The 17,355-nt window shown below is 41.9% G+C and overlaps 1 protein-coding gene across 1 annotated transcript in view; it reads right to left on the bottom strand.

Annotated features, from left to right (window-relative positions):
- Positions 1-1,341: 1,341 nt before the first annotated feature.
- The window catches only part of HSCB (HscB mitochondrial iron-sulfur cluster cochaperone), a 28,561-nt gene continuing 12,547 nt past the window's right edge, over positions 1,342-17,355 (bottom strand). Inside the window, exons 5-6 of the mRNA XM_075831015.1 lie at positions 10,888-10,935; positions 1,342-1,887 (exon numbers count right to left, since the gene is read on the bottom strand). Coding sequence (XP_075687130.1) covers positions 1,799-1,887; positions 10,888-10,935 — 137 coding nt within the window. The 3' untranslated portion in view covers positions 1,342-1,798. The remainder of the gene's footprint in view (positions 1,888-10,887; positions 10,936-17,355) is intronic.

The following is a 17,355-nucleotide window of genomic DNA, read 5'->3' as shown; positions in this document are numbered from 1 at the left end:
GTCAGGGGATTCCGCTCTCCTGACGTCACTGTCCATATATGGACAGAGACGTCAGGGTCTCTGTCTATGAGGAATCCCCGGCCAGAGGGATTCCACTCCTACAGTGACACTACCTACAGGGGAGGGGGGTGCTATCTACATGGGCACTGTGTGGGCTCTGTGGCACTATCTACAATGGGCACTGTGGCCCTATGTGGGCATTATCTACAGTGGGCACTGTGGCACAATCTACAGGTACATTGCAGCACTATCTACATGGGCACTGTGGTGATTTTAGGGGGTTGGGACAAAAAAAAAAAACAGACAACCTGGCACGAAATCCTTCCTTTTTTTTCCTCTAACATCCATGAAAAACGGATGGCAATCAGTCATTAAAAACGGACATACGGACTGGAAATGGATGAAAATTTAGAGACACACTGATGCAAAACGGCCATGAAAAACTTGATCAGTTTTTAATGGACATTTTTTTTTCACGGTCGTGTGAATGTAGCCTTGTAAAGGAGGTGTATTTCTTCCCAATGCAAAAAAACCTTTCAAGTAGTGCTGAAATTGAGACGGTCTTCCAGGGCTACTTCGGCACAATTTAGTCCAGGTTTTAACCAGAATATTACAACTCAAACAAAATAGGGTATTGTGTTTGTTTATTGTATTGGCCTATAAGTTTTATAAATAAAATGAATATAACAAGAACATTGACAGAGATAGGCTTCGTTTACATCTGCGCCAGGGTCCCATTCAGACGGTCCTTCGGAGCTTTCCGTCGGAATGAGACCCGGACTGACAAACGCAAACCAAAGGTTTCCGTTTCCATCACCATTGAATTCAATGGTGACTGATTCGGTGCCAATGGTTTCCGTTTGTCTCCATTGTGCAAGGGTTCCGTCATTTTGGCGGAACCCCTGCACAACCAAGACAAATGGAAACCATTGGGACAGGATTCGTCACCATTGAAATCAATGGTGATGGAAACCTTTTGTTTCCGTTTGTGTCAATCAAGGTCCCGTTCCGACAGAAAGCGCCGACGGAACGGGACCCTGGCGCAGATGTGAACGAAGCCTTAGAGATAGATAGATGTCCTAGATCATTCAAAAATTACCACAAGAAAGGGAGCAAAATTCTCAAAATATAGTTTAATTCTATTATTGCACTGCACAAGCTAATGTCAAATCCATACACAAAATGGAGGCAATTATATACCAAATTAAACAACATCAATATATTAAAAATAACACTTTTATTATTACATCAATCAGATGAAGTCATCTAGCTGTGAGCAGTGACATCACAAAGTTGTACCAAAACATGTGAGCGGTTATTTAAAACCTTGAATTATTGAGAGAAAAAAACAAAACGTTGGTGTGAGGCCTTGCTCACATGTAGATTTTTTTGGGGCGTTTTAAACTGCGTGAAAAAAATGCATGTTACAATGCCAGCGTTTTGTAAAATGTAACAGCAGTTCTTCTGGCGTTTGTTTTTTTATTTAGTGTCATTTTCGAAGTTTGATAGTGAAGCCTATGGGAAAAACCCCATACCCAGAGCACGATGCGTTTGGGGAAAACAAAACGCCACTGACCACAAAATGGTCTCAAAACAGCACAAACAAAAAAGCAGTTGTATCTAGTGCGGTTTATATTTTACTATATAATATATAACATCTGGCCACACTGAAAACGAAGTTAAAAACGCCATGAAAAACGCTTTTTATGGTGAGGCGATCATACCATCTTGATCGCTCACATTATGTCAGCTTACCATACAGAGGCACAGTGTGAAAGCAGCAACAGGAGAACAGAGATTATGGAACAATTTTCTTCTTCACTTGATCAAGTATGTTTGAATAATACTTCATCTTGGCTAACAACATTTTGGCATCATCAAGGTCACCTAAAGCACAAGAAACAACAAAATTACAAGAAGCAGAAGAATATTCTTGGTATTTCAGCATTGTGCACACAGGCCAGCACTGTGGCTATACTTAAGAGTTATGAATTTAGAAAACCTATATACTCGTGGCCAGAATGGAGAGTTGTCGCAAATAGCGTCTCAAGCTCTGGAGGACCTGTCCTGACCTCAATTACACAGAAAATCTATTTATATGAATAGCGCAGTCGACTACGGTATTGAGTCCGTCAAAATGGCGGAACCCTTGCACAACTGTAATAAACGGAAACCATTTGCACCAGATCCGACACCATTGAAATCAATGGTGATGCAAACGGAAACTTATGGTTTCCGTTTCTTTCAGTCAGGGTTCCATTCATGGGTTCCCCTGATGGAAAACTCTGACGAAACCCATGAACGGAGTCCCGCCGCAGATGTGAACGAAGCCTTAGTCTGCGGATGTCCAGAAAAAACACCATATCTGTTAAACGTAATTCATAACGGATACAAAACGGATGGAATATCAGTTTGCATCCGTCATCCATGGACTTCAATGTTAAAAAAAAAACAAAAAAACAACAAAAACGGAAAACTCTTCTCTGTCAGGTTTGCGTCATCTAGGATATTTCTTCGGTCAAAAAAACTGAAACCTGACGAAACAGAGCCTAACTGATGCAAAAATAAAACCCATTGAAATCAATGGTGTTTTTTTTTGATGGAGACGTTAACTTGCGTTCTTGTGGTCCTCTAACAGATAAGCTAGAACAGAAGCCACAACGCAGGTGTGAACGCAGCCCAAGCCAAAAACCCTGCATGTCTACAGATACGGCTTTTGCTGCAACAGAATGGTCCAAATCGTGTTTAAATAATGCACATTTAAATAACAATGAGTGGAGACTGATATATTTATAGCCATAGAAATATTTGTTTAAGCCCTCCCCACACCTGGACGTAACTGCACGTCCTGGTGAGAAGTTACTTCCCGCACCAGGACGTACAGTTACTGCGTGGTTCCCGGCACACGCTGTCCTAGCACTGGGTGGTCAGCGTCCTTCGACAGCCGATACTCCACTGTTGCCGGCCAGCGGTCCATCGACGCTGATTTTGTCAATTAACCCCGTAAATGCGGCGATCGATTGCGGTCGCCGCATTTAAGGAGTTTGTAGCACATCGGCACCGCCACAATGCGATCACGAGTGTTGCTATGGAACCGGAGGCCAGACAATAGCCTCCGTGCCTGCCATGTACGGAAGCCTATGAGGACCAGAGTCACACTGACAGCTATAATACATTACACTACGTAGGTAGCGTAACGTATTATAGCAGCCATCAGTACTGCAGGTTTTCAAGTCGCCTAGTGGGACAAAAAAAAAAAAAAAAAAAAAAAAAAAAGGGTTAATAAAAATGTTTTATGAAAGTTTAAAAAAAAATAAAATAAATAAAAAAGTTAATAGGAAAAAAAAAAAGAAGGTTTTTTTAACTTACGTCTTTTATTATAGGAAAAAAATTAAACCGTGAAAAAACACCCATATTTGGTATCATCGCGTTCGTAACTACCCAAACTATAAAACTAGGATGTTATATTTCCCGCATAGTGAACACCGCAAAAAATAAACGCCCGAATCTATATTTTTTGGTCACCACCCCTCCCAAAATATAAAATAAAAAAGTGATCAAAAAGTCGCATGTACCCCAAAATAGTACCAATAAAAACTACAGCCCGTCCCGCAAAAAAACAAGCCCTTACACAGCTTATTTGACTGAAAAATAAAGTTATGGCTCTCGCGAATATGGTGACACAAAAAATAAAAAAAAATGCGATTTTATTGTGCAAATGCTGCAAAACATAAAAGAATAACTATATACATAAGGTATCGCCGTAATCATGTCGACCCGCAGAAGTAAAATTGTGAACACGATGAATACCGTAAAAAAAATATTCAAATATTGGCAGAATTTATAGTTTTTGGTCACCTTGCGTGCCAAAAAATGTAATGAAAAATAATAATGAAAGAACAAAAAAAAGCATCCCAGAATGGTACCAATGAAAACTACAGATTGTTCAGCAACAAATAAACCCTCACAGGGGTCGAGGAGAAAAAATAAAAAAGTTCTGGTACCCGAGAAAGTAAATATATATATAAAAAAAAAAAAAATTTCACCCAGCCCCGTGGGTGCGAGCCCTGGGGAAACGGACCAATGTCCCATACATGTAGAAGCAAAAACTAGGCAGCACTCTGCAGAAATAAGTGAAAAGATAGGGGTACTTTATTTCCCTCAGTGCAACGTTTCAGCTCCGTCCACTGGAGCCTTAAGATTAAGAAAGGCTCCAGTGGACGGAGCTGCAACGCTGCACTGAGGGAAATAAAGTACCCCTATCTTTTCACTTATTTCTGTCGAGTGCTGCCTAATATATATTTGTAAAAATATGGATCAATATATAGATCTACCTATATATTTTTAAACCTCTATATATATATATATTTTTTTTTTTTAACCTATACTCTACATTATATAATCTAGTATCATTCCTCTCAGTATCATCTCCCTGCCCCCCATTATCCTCTCCCAGTATTGCTAGTACCCTCCAGCATCCTCTCACTTCCCACAGTACGATCTCCCCCCTCACTCTCAGTATCCTCTCCAGGGGTGGATTAAGGGTACCATGGGCCCCGGGCACTTGCCCCCCCCCCTGAACTCTGAGGTCAGAGGTTTGAAGACGCTGTACCGTATATATTTGCAGAATTCTGTTTAGGCGGCCACAGATCTGGCACGGTTTTGAATTAGAGGTAAAAGCAGAATGAGCCATACAGAAGAGAGAAAGCAGAATATTTTGAGACACTAAAGTGATCAGGAGCTTTATAACTTTTTTATTTTTGCGTCAATGGAGTGGTGTGTGAAGGATTATTTTTTTTGTGGGAGGAGTTCTAGTTTTTATTGGCACCATGTAAAGTACCATATAATGGGTGTTTTTGGAAAAAACTAAGATTCCTCCATGTTTTTTTGGGTTTAGTTTTTACAGTATATATTTACCTTCTCTTAACTGGTTGCCGACACAGGACGAGAATGCTTGTCCTGAGCGGCGAGTACTTGGCGCATTACGACGAGCATTCTCGTCCTGTGTGACAGCCGTCTCTTCGGGCGATCGAGAGCAGGGCAACAGCTGTAATACACAGCCACGGCCCCGCTCTGACAGCGGAGAGGAGAGAAACATCTTCTCTCCGCCGTTAACCCTTTGAACGCCGCGATGAAAGCAGATCGTTGCGTTCATGGAGAGGGGACTGCACTTTGATCGCGTCACAGAAGATAACTGACGCGATCAAAGCCCATTGAAGGACCCCAGGGCTGTCTGAACATATTTCCTGTTAGAACATACTGAGGTATGCCCTAACAACTGCCTGTGTACGATCAGTAACAGGCTAATGTACTGGCATATAGATCTATGCCAGTACATTGCAGTTACAAAATAAAAATCAAAATGATAAATCCCTTTATGGGATTAAAAAAAAAAGTTAAATGAATGTACAAAAAAAATTAATGATAAATAAATTAATAAAAAGTAAAAAAAAACAAAACATATTTTAAAAAGTTTATTTATTATAAAAAAAATGTAAGTCCCAAAACATGAAATAATAGACATATTTGGTATCGCCACGACCGTAACAACCTGTACAACAAATGTATAACATTATTTATGATGATCGGTGTATGGTGTAAAAAAATAAACAAAAAATATATATTAAAACTGCTGCGGAACTGCTTTTTTTCTGCAATTTCGCCAAAATAAAAAATTTATAGAAATGAAACGATAATGTATTTGTACCAAAAAATGGTACTTACATAAAGTACAACTCGTCCCGCAAAAAACAAACTCTCATACAACTACGTCGTACAAAAAATAAAAAAGAGTTATGAGCGTCGGGATGCCAAAATTGGCCGTGTCCTTAAGGGGTTAAGGTAAAAGTAGATTTGAACATCTACTTTTACCTTAAGAGAATGTAAATATATAGAGCCCCAGAACCAAGCTCAGTACAAATATACAGCCCCAAAACCAAGCTCAGTCCATATATACATCACCAGAACCAAGCTCAGTCCATATATACATCACCAGAACAAAGCTCAGTCCATATATACATCACCAGAACAAAGCTCAGTCCATATATACATCACCAGAACCAAGCTCAGTATATATACACCACAACTAAGCTCAGTACATATATACCATACCACAACCAAGCTCAGTACATATATACCACACCAGAACCAAGCTCAGTACATATATACCACACCAGAACCAAGCTCAGTACATATATACCACACCAGAACCAAGCTCAATACATATACAGCCCCAGAACCAAGCGCAGTACATACATACAGCACCAGAACAAATACAGTTCAGTACAGAGATCATTTGCAAATTCAGTTTAACCCCTACTGTATACATTTGTATGACATAAAACAACAGCTCCCAGTATAGCCAGAACGATGGTTAGGTTATGCTGGAAGTTGCTATTTAACAAAAAAGAATGCTACCATCCGTCATCTAGCTGCAGATCATACAGTGACTACAGTACTGATCAGACACAGGGAGAATAAACATTTACATTGAGTGACTCACAGGTGATGTCTCAGATTCTTTTTCTCTTTTTTTCTCCATCCAGTCCAGACTTCTTCCGGGCACGGCCCATTTCTGCAGTTTGCAGCTCAGATTTCTTCAGCTCCTCACTTTTCCAAAATTTCCGCACCTATAAATGAAGATTAAATTTCTTATAATGCCACACTCTATGCTTCTAAATATAATAGTATCATAAACTGTGCCCTTGAATAGAATAGTACTATACACTGCGCCCCTGAATATAATAGTACTATACACTGCGCCCCTGAATATAATAGTACTATATACTGTGCTCCTGAATATAATAGTATTATACACTATGCCCCTGAATATAATAGTACTATACACTGCGCCCCTGAATATAATAGTACTATACACTGCGCCCCTGAATATAATAGTACTATATACTGTGCTCCTGAATATAATAGTACTATACACTATGCCCCTGAATATAATAGTACTATACACTGTGCCCCTGATTATAATACTACCATACACTGTGCTCCTGAATATAATAGTACTATACACTGCACCCCTGAATATAATAGTACTATATACTGTACTCCTGAATATAATAGTATTATACACTGTACTCCTGAATATAATAGTACTATACACTGCGCCCCTAAATAGAATAGTATTATACACTGTGCCCCTGAATTAAATTGTGTCAAACAAACACCACACACTAACAATGCCCCCTGCAGATACCGACAGTCACAATGACCCCTGTAGATAGTGCCAATTACAATGCCCTCTGTAGAAAATGCCCCCTGTAGATAGCGCCAGTTACAATGCCCTTTTTAGATAATGTCCCCCGTAGATAGCGCTAGTTACAATGCCCTCTGTAGATAATGTCCCCTATAGTGCCAGTCACAATGCCCTATGTAGAGAACGTCCCCTGTAGATTGTGCCAGTTACAATGCCCTAAGTAGATAATGACCCCTGTAAATAGCGCCACTTACAATGTCCTCTGTAGATAATGCCCCCTGCATCTTTTACTCCCAACGCTGCCCAGAACAAAAAAAAAAAAAAAAAACAGAAAACAGTCTCACCTGTCCCCGTTCCCGCTTTTTCCTCCAGCGCCGCAGGACTGGCCAGGGACCAGACGGCATCATCCAGCGTAATGGCGCAGTCGGCGTGATAACATCATCGCGCAGACTATGTCATTAGTAAAGCGCCAAATGGGAGGAAGGGAACGGATAGTTCCCTGTCTCGCCAGCACTACAGTAAGCAATTGTATCCGCATCTTAAGGATGCAGATATAATTGGGTGAGAGGTACCGCTTCACTCCGGTAAATTTAACAGCCGGTACGGGAGAACTGGGGCGAACTGGGCGCCCTTCCAGCCTCGGGCACTTGCCCAGATTGCCCTCATTATAATCCACCCCTGATCCTCTCCCACAGTATTATTTCTCTTCCCCTTCAGTACCCCCCCAGTATCACCCCTCTTCGGTATCATCTCCATCCCCGTATTATTTCCCTATAGAAATCCCCTGTCTTCCCCAGGTCAGAGTATAGTAATGTACTACCTGTAGCAGCAGCTGCTCCTGTGCTGTGTGACCGGAGAAAGAAGACATTCTGACAGGTTACACAGCACAGGAGCAGTCGGCAGGAGCTGCCCACAGTTGCTGCTACAAGTAGTAGAGTATTATGCTGCAGTGTAGGGAGGAGTTTGAGCGCAGACCTGGATGAGATAACTGCTGCTTATAGGGGGGCTGATACTTGGGGGAGATGATGTGATGAGGGGGAGGATACTGGAGCTAGATGATGCGATGAGGGGAGATGATGTGATGAGGGGAGAACATGTGATGAGGAGGATGATACTGGGGTTAGATGATGTGATGAGGAGGATGATACGGGGGGACGGACGATCTGATGATACTGGGGGGGGGGGGAAGAGATGATGTGACGATACTGGGGGGGGGGGGAAGAGATGATGTGACGATACTGGGGGGGGGGGGGGGGGATGATGCGATGATACTGGGGGGGAGGGGGGGGGAGATGATGTGGGGAGGGGGATGATTACAGGAAACCATTGCATGTGCACATAGATAACAGGAAGTCCAGCCACATTCATGCATGGTTGAGAGACTGGTCACATGCTCCTGCATTTCACGTGCTGGGATGGACGAGCAGCGAGGCAGAGGGAAGAAAGTTCTCTCTTCACCAGGGGGCGTGGCTTTTAACAATTTCAGCCTGCAAAGACTTTTTTTTCAGTTTCCCAGTACATTATATGGTACTTTAAATGGTGTCAATAGAAACTACAACTCCTCGCGCAAATAATAAGCCCTCGCACCACTATGGACGGAAAAAGAAAAAAAAAAAGTTATGGTTCTTAGAAGGCGGGGAGTGAAACGAAAAAGCAAAAAAACATGAACCAGTCCTGAAAGGGTTAATGTCTAATGAAAAACCATTTATGACCACATGTGGGGTATTGCTGTACTCGGGAGAAATTGGTTTACAAACGTTGGGCGGCTTTTTCTCCTTTATCCCTTGTAAGAATGGAAAAATTCAACATTCTAGTAGAAAAACTGTTGATATTCTTTTGCACAGCCTAATTCTAATAAATTCTGCAAAATACCTGTGGGGTCTAAATGCTCACTATACCCCTAGATAGATTCCTTAAGTGGTGTAGTTTCCCATATGGGGTCCCTTTTGGGGGTTTTCCCTGTTTGGTCCCAACAGTGGCTTTTTCAAATGCGACATGGCACCTGTAAAGCATTCCAGCAAAACTTAAGCTCCAAAAGCCAAATGACGCTCCTTCTGTTCTCAGCCCTGCCGTGGGTCCAAACAGCAGTTTATCACCACATATAGGGTACTGCCGTAAATGGGAGAAATTGCTTTATAAAATCTTTTTCGCCTTTATTCCTTTTAAAAATTTCTATATGTTTTCAGAAAAAGAAAAAGGATTTTTATTTTCAAAGCCTAATTCCACTAAACTCAGCATTTTTAACCCAAAGGCTTTTTGCAAACTATACCCTAGGGAAAAATGCCTTGAGGGGTGTAGTTTCCAAAATGGGGTCACTTTTGGGGGGTTTCCATTGTTTTGGCACCACAAGACCTCTTTAAAGCGGACATGCTGCCTAAAATATATTTGAGAAAAAAAATTAAAAAAAAGGAAGGACGCCCCTAAATCCACTAGGTGCACCTTTGTTTCTGAGGCCTGTCTTTCAGTCCATTGGCACTAGGGCCATACCTGGGATATTTCTAAAAACTGCAAACTGTTATGTTTTTATTATTCATATGTTCAATATGTGATCTTACAGATTGCTACTGTTCTTATTTGATGTTCAATGTATTGAGAAACTTTGTCAATAAACCTGATATGATTAAAAAAAAAAAAAAAAAAAGGAAATTTGTACATTTCACCTCTACTTTGCCTTAATGCCTTTGAAACGCCTGAAGGGTTAAGAAACCTTCTAAATGATGTTTTGAATATTTTGAGGGGTGCAGTTTTTAAAATAGGGTGCTTTATGGGGAGTTTCTAATATATAAGGCCCTCAAAGCCACTTCAGGATAGAACTGGTCCATAAAAAATATAGGATTTGTAATTGTTCTTGAAACCGTGAGAAATTTATGCTAACGTTCTAAGCCTTGTAACATCCTAGAAAAACTAAAAGGATGTTCCAAAAAAAAAAAAAAAAAGATAGATGCAAACAAAGTAGGCATATGAGAAATGTGAACTAATAATTATTTTGGGTGGTATTACTATCTGTTTTGCAAGCAGATACATTTAAATGTAGAAAAATACTATTTTAAAAAAAAAATTTGGGGTGTTTTTCACAAATAAATACTGAATTTATTGACCAAATTTTTGCACTAACAAAGTCCAATGTGTCACGAGAAAACTCTCAGAATCGCTTGGATAGGTAAAAGCTTTCCCAAGTTATTACCACATAAAGTAACACGTCAGATTTGAAGAAATCGTCTGTGTCCACAAGGCCAAAACAGGCTCAGTCCTGAAGGGGTTAAATTACTAATACATACTATATAAATATATAACTAGACAGGATATGCATAGATTTTAAACATGCCCATAAATATGCATAGTCATGGAGGTAAACAATACAAGAATTTAGCAGGTCATAAAAGGCGTTAGAATGCATCTTTGTACCAAAATAATGATACAATTTTCCCTACTCATTATGGTCTAATAGATTAAAACTGCCAAGTACAGTGGCATCGCGAGACCTGGAATTTATTTTGCCCTCAAAAGTGTGCAGTATTCATATTAGCCACTAGATGTCAGCCCAGTAGTAATAATTTACCATGTATAATAGAAAACAAAAATAGTATATACCTGATCATATTTTTATTGATTTTCTAAAAGCACAATAGTAGATACAGTAAACCAATCTTTAAAAAAACAGAAAAAAAAATGTATACCTTTCTCAAAGGCGTTTCTAACGCTTTCAGTCAATGATTGACATTTATCTGTGAAAACAGCAGATTCAGAAGTAAAACAAAATATGTAAACACACACGTATGTATATATATCACTATATTTAAAAATAAAGTTTAAGGAGTTTTCTTATATTTTTCAGTATTATAGTCAATCTTCAGAATAGCAATAGCAGGTCGGTGGGGGCCCGAGTTCCTACACCCCCACAATCAGCTGACTGAAGGGCCTTAGCGCACCAGCAATACCAGTCACAGCTCCTACAAAATGTACGGCGCTGTGCCCGGTAATCAATTAACCCCTTAGTGACCAGCCCATTTTAGGCCTTAATGACCAAGCTATTTTATTCGTTTTTCTATAGTCGCATTCAAAGAGCTATAACGTTTTTATTTTTTCGTCTACATAGCTGTATGAGGACTTGTTTTTTGCGGGATTAGTTGTGCTTTTTAATGGCACCATTTTTGGGTACATATAATTTTTATATTAACTTTTATTAACCTTTTTGGGGGGGGATTATAAAAAAAAACTGAAATTCCGCCATTGTTCTATGCGTTTTTAAATTGACGCCGTTCACTGTGCGACGTAATTAACATGTTACCTTTATTCTATGGGTCGGTACGATTACGGCGATACCACATATGTGGAGGTTTTTTATGTTTTGCGACTTTTGCACAATAAAAACACTTTTGAACTAAAATTATTTGTTTTTGCATCGTCGCTTTCCAAGAGACGTAATTTTTTTATTTTTCCATCAATGTAGTGATTTTTTGGGCTTGTTTTCTGCGGGACAAGACGTAGTTTTGAATGGTACTGTTTTGGGGTACATGGGACTTATTGATTCATTTTTATTATGACTTTTTTGGGGGGCAATGGAAAAAAATTGCAATTTCGCCATAGTTTTTGGCGTTTTTTTTTTACGGTGTTCACTTTGCGGTTTAAATGACATATTAACTTTATTAATGGAGTCATTACGGTCGCGGCGATACCACATATGTGTACTTTTTTTTTTTTTTTTTACACTTTTACTAAATAAAACCACTTTTTATGGAAAAAAATGGATTTATTTTTTTACTGTACTTTTTATTAATAATCTTTATTTCACTTTGATTACTTCTTTTATTAGTCCCACTAGGGGACTTTACTGTGCGATGTTCCGATCGCTGCTATAATGCTTTGGTATACTTCGTATACCAGAGCATTATTGCCTGTCAGTGTAAATCTGACAGGCAATCTGTTAGGACGTGCCTCCGGCGCGTCCTAACAGGCATATGTCCAGGGCAGACCTGGGGGCTTTTATCAGTCCCCCGGCTGCCATGACACCCCATCGGAGACCCGCGATTTCATTCGCGGGCCGCCGATGGGTGAGAGAGGGAGCGCACTCCCTCTGTAAACAAAGTTAAATGCCGCGGTCGCTATTGACGGCGGCATTTAACGGGTTAAACGGCCGCGATCGAAGTAAACTTCGATCGCGGGTGTTGGAGCAGGAGCTCAGCTGTCATCAGACAGCAGAGCCCCAGCTCCTGCCTGCACGGGAGACCCGTGCAGGACTTAGACTAGGCTGACGTGAAAAGGCGTCAGCCTAGCCTAAAGCCCAGTAGTAAATGACGTTAAAAGGCGTATTAGTGGTCACTAAGGGGTTAAGGTGATGTACTGCTCCTTCAGTCAGCTAATTGGCGGAGCTGCCAGGAGTCTGACCCCCACCGATCTAATATTATTGGCCAATAATCAGGATAGGCCATCAATATTATAGTACCAGAAAATCCATTTAAAATGGCCAGCCTATTTTAAAACCTTAAAGAGGCTCTGCCACCACATTATAAGTGCCCTATCTCTTAAAAAACAGAGCGTAAAAAGTAGCATGTCACTACTTGAGGCGGTTTTTTTAGCGAATTTTCTATTGAACACTATGAAAAATGCCTCAAAATAAGCTCCAAATTTAAAGAAGCTTCATTTTCAACTTCAAAAACACCTGAAAATCAGGAGCCGTTTTCACTTCAAAACCGCTCCGTATTTTCAGATGTTTTTGTTTAAGCATGTAAACATACCCTAAAGAGAAGTGTATGACGCTGACCAATCAGCGTCATACACTTGTCTCCATTCATGTACTCAGACATCGTGATCACGATGTGTAGTCACTTACTCACACATTAACGTTACTGAAGTGTCTTGAGAGTGAATAGACCCGGACGCGATGTCTATTCACAATCCCGACACTTCGGTAAAGTTTGTATGGGACTTAATGACCGCAAGCGTGATCTCGCGAGATCACCATGTAAATAACAGCATATCGTGATCTCAATGTGCTGTGCTGTAAGTCCTACACAAATGTTACCAAAGTGTCGGGATTGTGAATAGACATAGTGTCCTGGCTGGAAGCGATGTCTATTCACTCTCAAGACACTTCAGTAACGTTAATGTGTGTGTATGTGACTGCACATAGTGAACAACGTAAGATCATTATGTGCGGAGTAAATGAATGGAGAGAAGTGTATGACGCTTATTGGTCAGCGTCATACACTTCCCTTCACAACGCCCACTTGGTCAAATGTAAAAACACGCCCAGTTGTCTATTAAGAAAGTCATCAGCATAAAGCAAAAATAGGTCATAACTTGGTCAAAAGTGTTGGTTTTTCTAAATTAAAAAAAACCACTGCTGTTATCTACATTACAGCGCCGGTCACATTATATAGGAGATAGGGCACTTATAATCTGGTGACAGAGCCTCTTTAATGACCAAGCAATTTTTTAAGTTTTCCCATCTTCGCATTCCAAGAGCTATAACTTTTTTATTTTTGCGTCGACATAGCTGTATAAGGTCTTGTTTTTTGCGGGACAAGTTGCATTTTTTAATTGCACCATATTGGGGTACATATATATTTGTGAATCAACTATTTTTTTTGGGGGGGGGGGAAATGGGAAAAAAAACACCCAGAAATTTCGCCACTCTTTTTTGCGTCTTAGATTTACCCCGTTTACTGTGTGGTATAAATAACTTAACTTTATTCAGTTGTTTTGGGTCTCCATGTTTTAAAAGCCATAATTATGTTATTTTTACGCTTGTTTTTTGCAGGACGACTTCTAGTTTTTATTTTGGAGTACATACGACTTTTTGAAGGCAGGATGAACAGAAAACAGTGATTCTGGCATTGGTTTTTTTTTTATGGCGTTTACTGTGCGGGTTAAATAACATAATAGCTTTATAGGTGGGGTCGTTACGGACGCGGCGATATCAAATATGTGTAATGTTTTAATTTTTTCTTTTTTCCTATTAAAGTACTTTAGAATGGAAAAAGTGGGGTTTTCATTTTTATTTGGGATTTTTATTTATTTATTAATTTTATGCTAATTTTATTTTTAGTCCCACTAGGGGACTCCACTATGTGATCTTCTGATCGCTTTTATAATACACTGCAATACTTCTGTATTGCAGCGTATTATTGCCTGTCAGTGTAAAACGGACAGGCACCTGCTAGGTCATGCCTCAGGCATGGCATAGCAGGCATCCACTACAGGCAGACCTGGGGGCCTTTATTAGGGCCCCGGCTGCCATCGGCACCCTGCGATTGCAATTACAGATTGCCGGTGGGGTGCGAGAGGGCGCACCCTCCCTCCAAAACCACTTGGAAGCGGCGCTCGCTCTTTTGAGCGCCGCATCTAAGGGTTTAAACAGGTGAGATAAATGTTGAAATCGATCCTGCCCGTTAGAGCAGGTGCCCGGCTGTTTTTAGACCGCCCGACACCCGTGCCGGGCTTATGTCACAGAACTGTGAAAAGGCGGCGCTCTGGCATAAGTACCCTTAATGGCCACCATGAAAAGGTGTATTGGTGGTCGTTAAAGAGGCTCTGTCACCAGATTTTCAAACCCCTATCTCCTATTGCAGCAGATCGGCGCTGCAATGTAGATAACAGGAACGTGTTTTTTTTTTTCAAAAACTAGCATTTTTGGCCAAGTTATGACCATTTTTATATTTATGCAAATGAGCCTTTATGTCCAACTGGGCGTGTATTGTGTTCGTTACATCTGGGCGTTTTTACTTGTTTTACTAGCTGGGCGTTGTGAATAGAAGTGTATGATGCGACGCGATGAAGTTCCTGTGGGAGGAAGTGAGTGACGTCACAGCGTGATCTCGCGGGGACACGTTGTGTGTCTGTGCACTGCCAGAAGCTGGGTGGTAACGAAGAGAAGTGGATGATGCAGATTCGTCAGCATCATACACTTCTATTCACAACGCCCAGCTAGTAAAACAAGTAAAAACGCCCAGATGTACACACACAATACACGCCCACTTGGACATAACTTTAAACACGCCCAGTTGTACATAAGAAAGGCTCATTTGCATAAATATAAAAATGGTCATAACTTTGCCAAAAATGCTCATTTTTGAAAAAAAAACAAAAACTTTACTCTTATCTACATTGAAACACCGATATAGGGGTTTGAAAATCTGGTGACAGAGCCTCTTTAAGGTGTTAAAGAGGCTCTGTCACCAGGGGGCGTGGCCTAGCGGTGAATGTGAGAGGACGTGTGTGACCGGAGCTCCTGCTGTATTCATCCTGTAAAGTCCATATATCCCGTAAAATTCGGGGAAAACAGCTTCCCCAGGGTCTTACCAGAGTCTAGAGGTGGAGGAGCACGAGTGCCCGTCCATAATGACGCGCTCAAAGAAGCAGAAGTCGCCGCCAGCGAGTCCTGGGCCCCGCGCTCAAGATGGCGCCGAGGAGAAGGAGGGCCGCAATAGAGGCCTCCGGCAGGGAGTAGTGGCGAAGCTGGAGAGGTTCGCCCGCACGCCGAGAGCAGGGGGGGCGGCTGCACAGCAGCGAAAGTCGGCTGGAGATCAGGCAGCTGGAGGTTCATCCTATGGATCCAGGTACTCTCCTTTGGCGGCGGACATGAGAAGTGAGGAGGAGGAGGAGATGAGCGGCGCCATGCAGGACCAGCCAGGCGCTGGAGGGAAAAGTGGAGCAAGGAAGGAGGAACCCTCCTTAAGACATTTTGGCAGCGGTGAAGCAAAATTCTATGGTCCTTAATACTTTAGCAAGCCAGATGGGTGGATTGAAGGAGGACATTTTGCTGCTCAGGAACGACCTGCAAAAAGTAGCGGAACGCACCACTGCAGTGGAGGGGAGAGTCTCCGACATGGAGGATGCGATTCCTCACATAAAGCAGGATGTACAAGCACACTCGCAGGCAGTGGCGACATTGCTGGCTAAGACAGATGACATGGAAAATCGGCTGAGACGGAATAACGTTCGCCTAGTGGGGGTTCCAGAAAGAGTGGAGGGAGCGAATCCGGATGATTTCTTTGAAAAGTGGCTGATAGACACATTTGGCAGAGAGGAATTGACCCCTTTATTTGCGGTGGAGAGAGCGCACAGGGTGCCGACCAGACCCGGCCCTCCGGGAAGGCCGCCGAGACCGGTGCTGATAAAGATTTTACATTACAAAGATAGAGACAAGATCCTGAGGAAAGCTAGGGAACGTCAAGGCACAACTTCCTTTTTCGAGACACCGAGAGAAGCGGTTAGATGGTTGGATAGCCATGAAAGTCAGCTGAGACCGGCGGAGGCAGAGGGACGGCGTTGATCCGGAACAGACCGGCTGACAAAAGGAGGCTGGGGATGCGGGACTGAACCAGGTGTCGTTAAAAATTGCAAGATATGGCATTGAGGGTTCCTGGTCATGTTTGGACTTGGAGTTGGAGGGCATGGTTGCGGTGAACGCGGAAGACCGGAAGCGGAGGAATGTGTTTATGGACATTGAGGGGTACAGATATGTTGAAGGGATGGTTGTTTATTTGCAAGAAAAAGGCAGCGGGAGGGATGGTCAGTTACGCGGGAAACGTGAATAGCGAGTTATGGCATTGTTGAATGTACAGTGGGCGGAGTTGGCCTGCCGACGCTTGTTATGGGTAATGGCAGATACGTTCTGTCGCCCCAACCCTTGGAAAGGGGTAGGTTTACGGGGGAGGTTACAGGGGGGGGGGGGAGGGGAGGGAGGGAAAGAGGACCCAGCCGGTCGGATATGTAAAACTACGAGAACAGGAAAGGATGTGTTGGGATATGTTGAGGGATGATGGGATCACTTAAATTGTTTGTCCTGGAATGTACGGGGCCTGCGGGACGCCAGAAAACGGCAGGCGGTATTTGACTTTGTTAGGAAGCAGGAGTCGAGGGTGATAGGACTACAGGAGACACATATGACTAGGGATTCAGTCTCCATGATGCATAGGGCCTGGGTAGGACATAGTTTTCATTCTTACCATACTACATATTCAAGGGGGATGAGTCTTCTCATACATAGGGCGGTGCCATTTATATGTCACGACTCCTTCCAGGATGGGGAGGGGCGGTATGTGTGGGTACACTGTACGCTGTATCATTGGAATTGTGTGTTGGTGGTGTTGTATGTCCCCCCTCCATTTTCTAGCGGATGTATCAAGAAAGTGGTGGAGGAA

The sequence above is a fragment of the Rhinoderma darwinii genome, chromosome 1 (assembly GCF_050947455.1).
Source record: "Rhinoderma darwinii isolate aRhiDar2 chromosome 1, aRhiDar2.hap1, whole genome shotgun sequence".
Lineage (NCBI taxonomy): Eukaryota > Metazoa > Chordata > Amphibia > Anura > Rhinodermatidae > Rhinoderma > Rhinoderma darwinii.
Note: the sequence above shows the minus strand (reverse complement) of the source record. Positions and strands in the feature narration are given on the sequence as shown.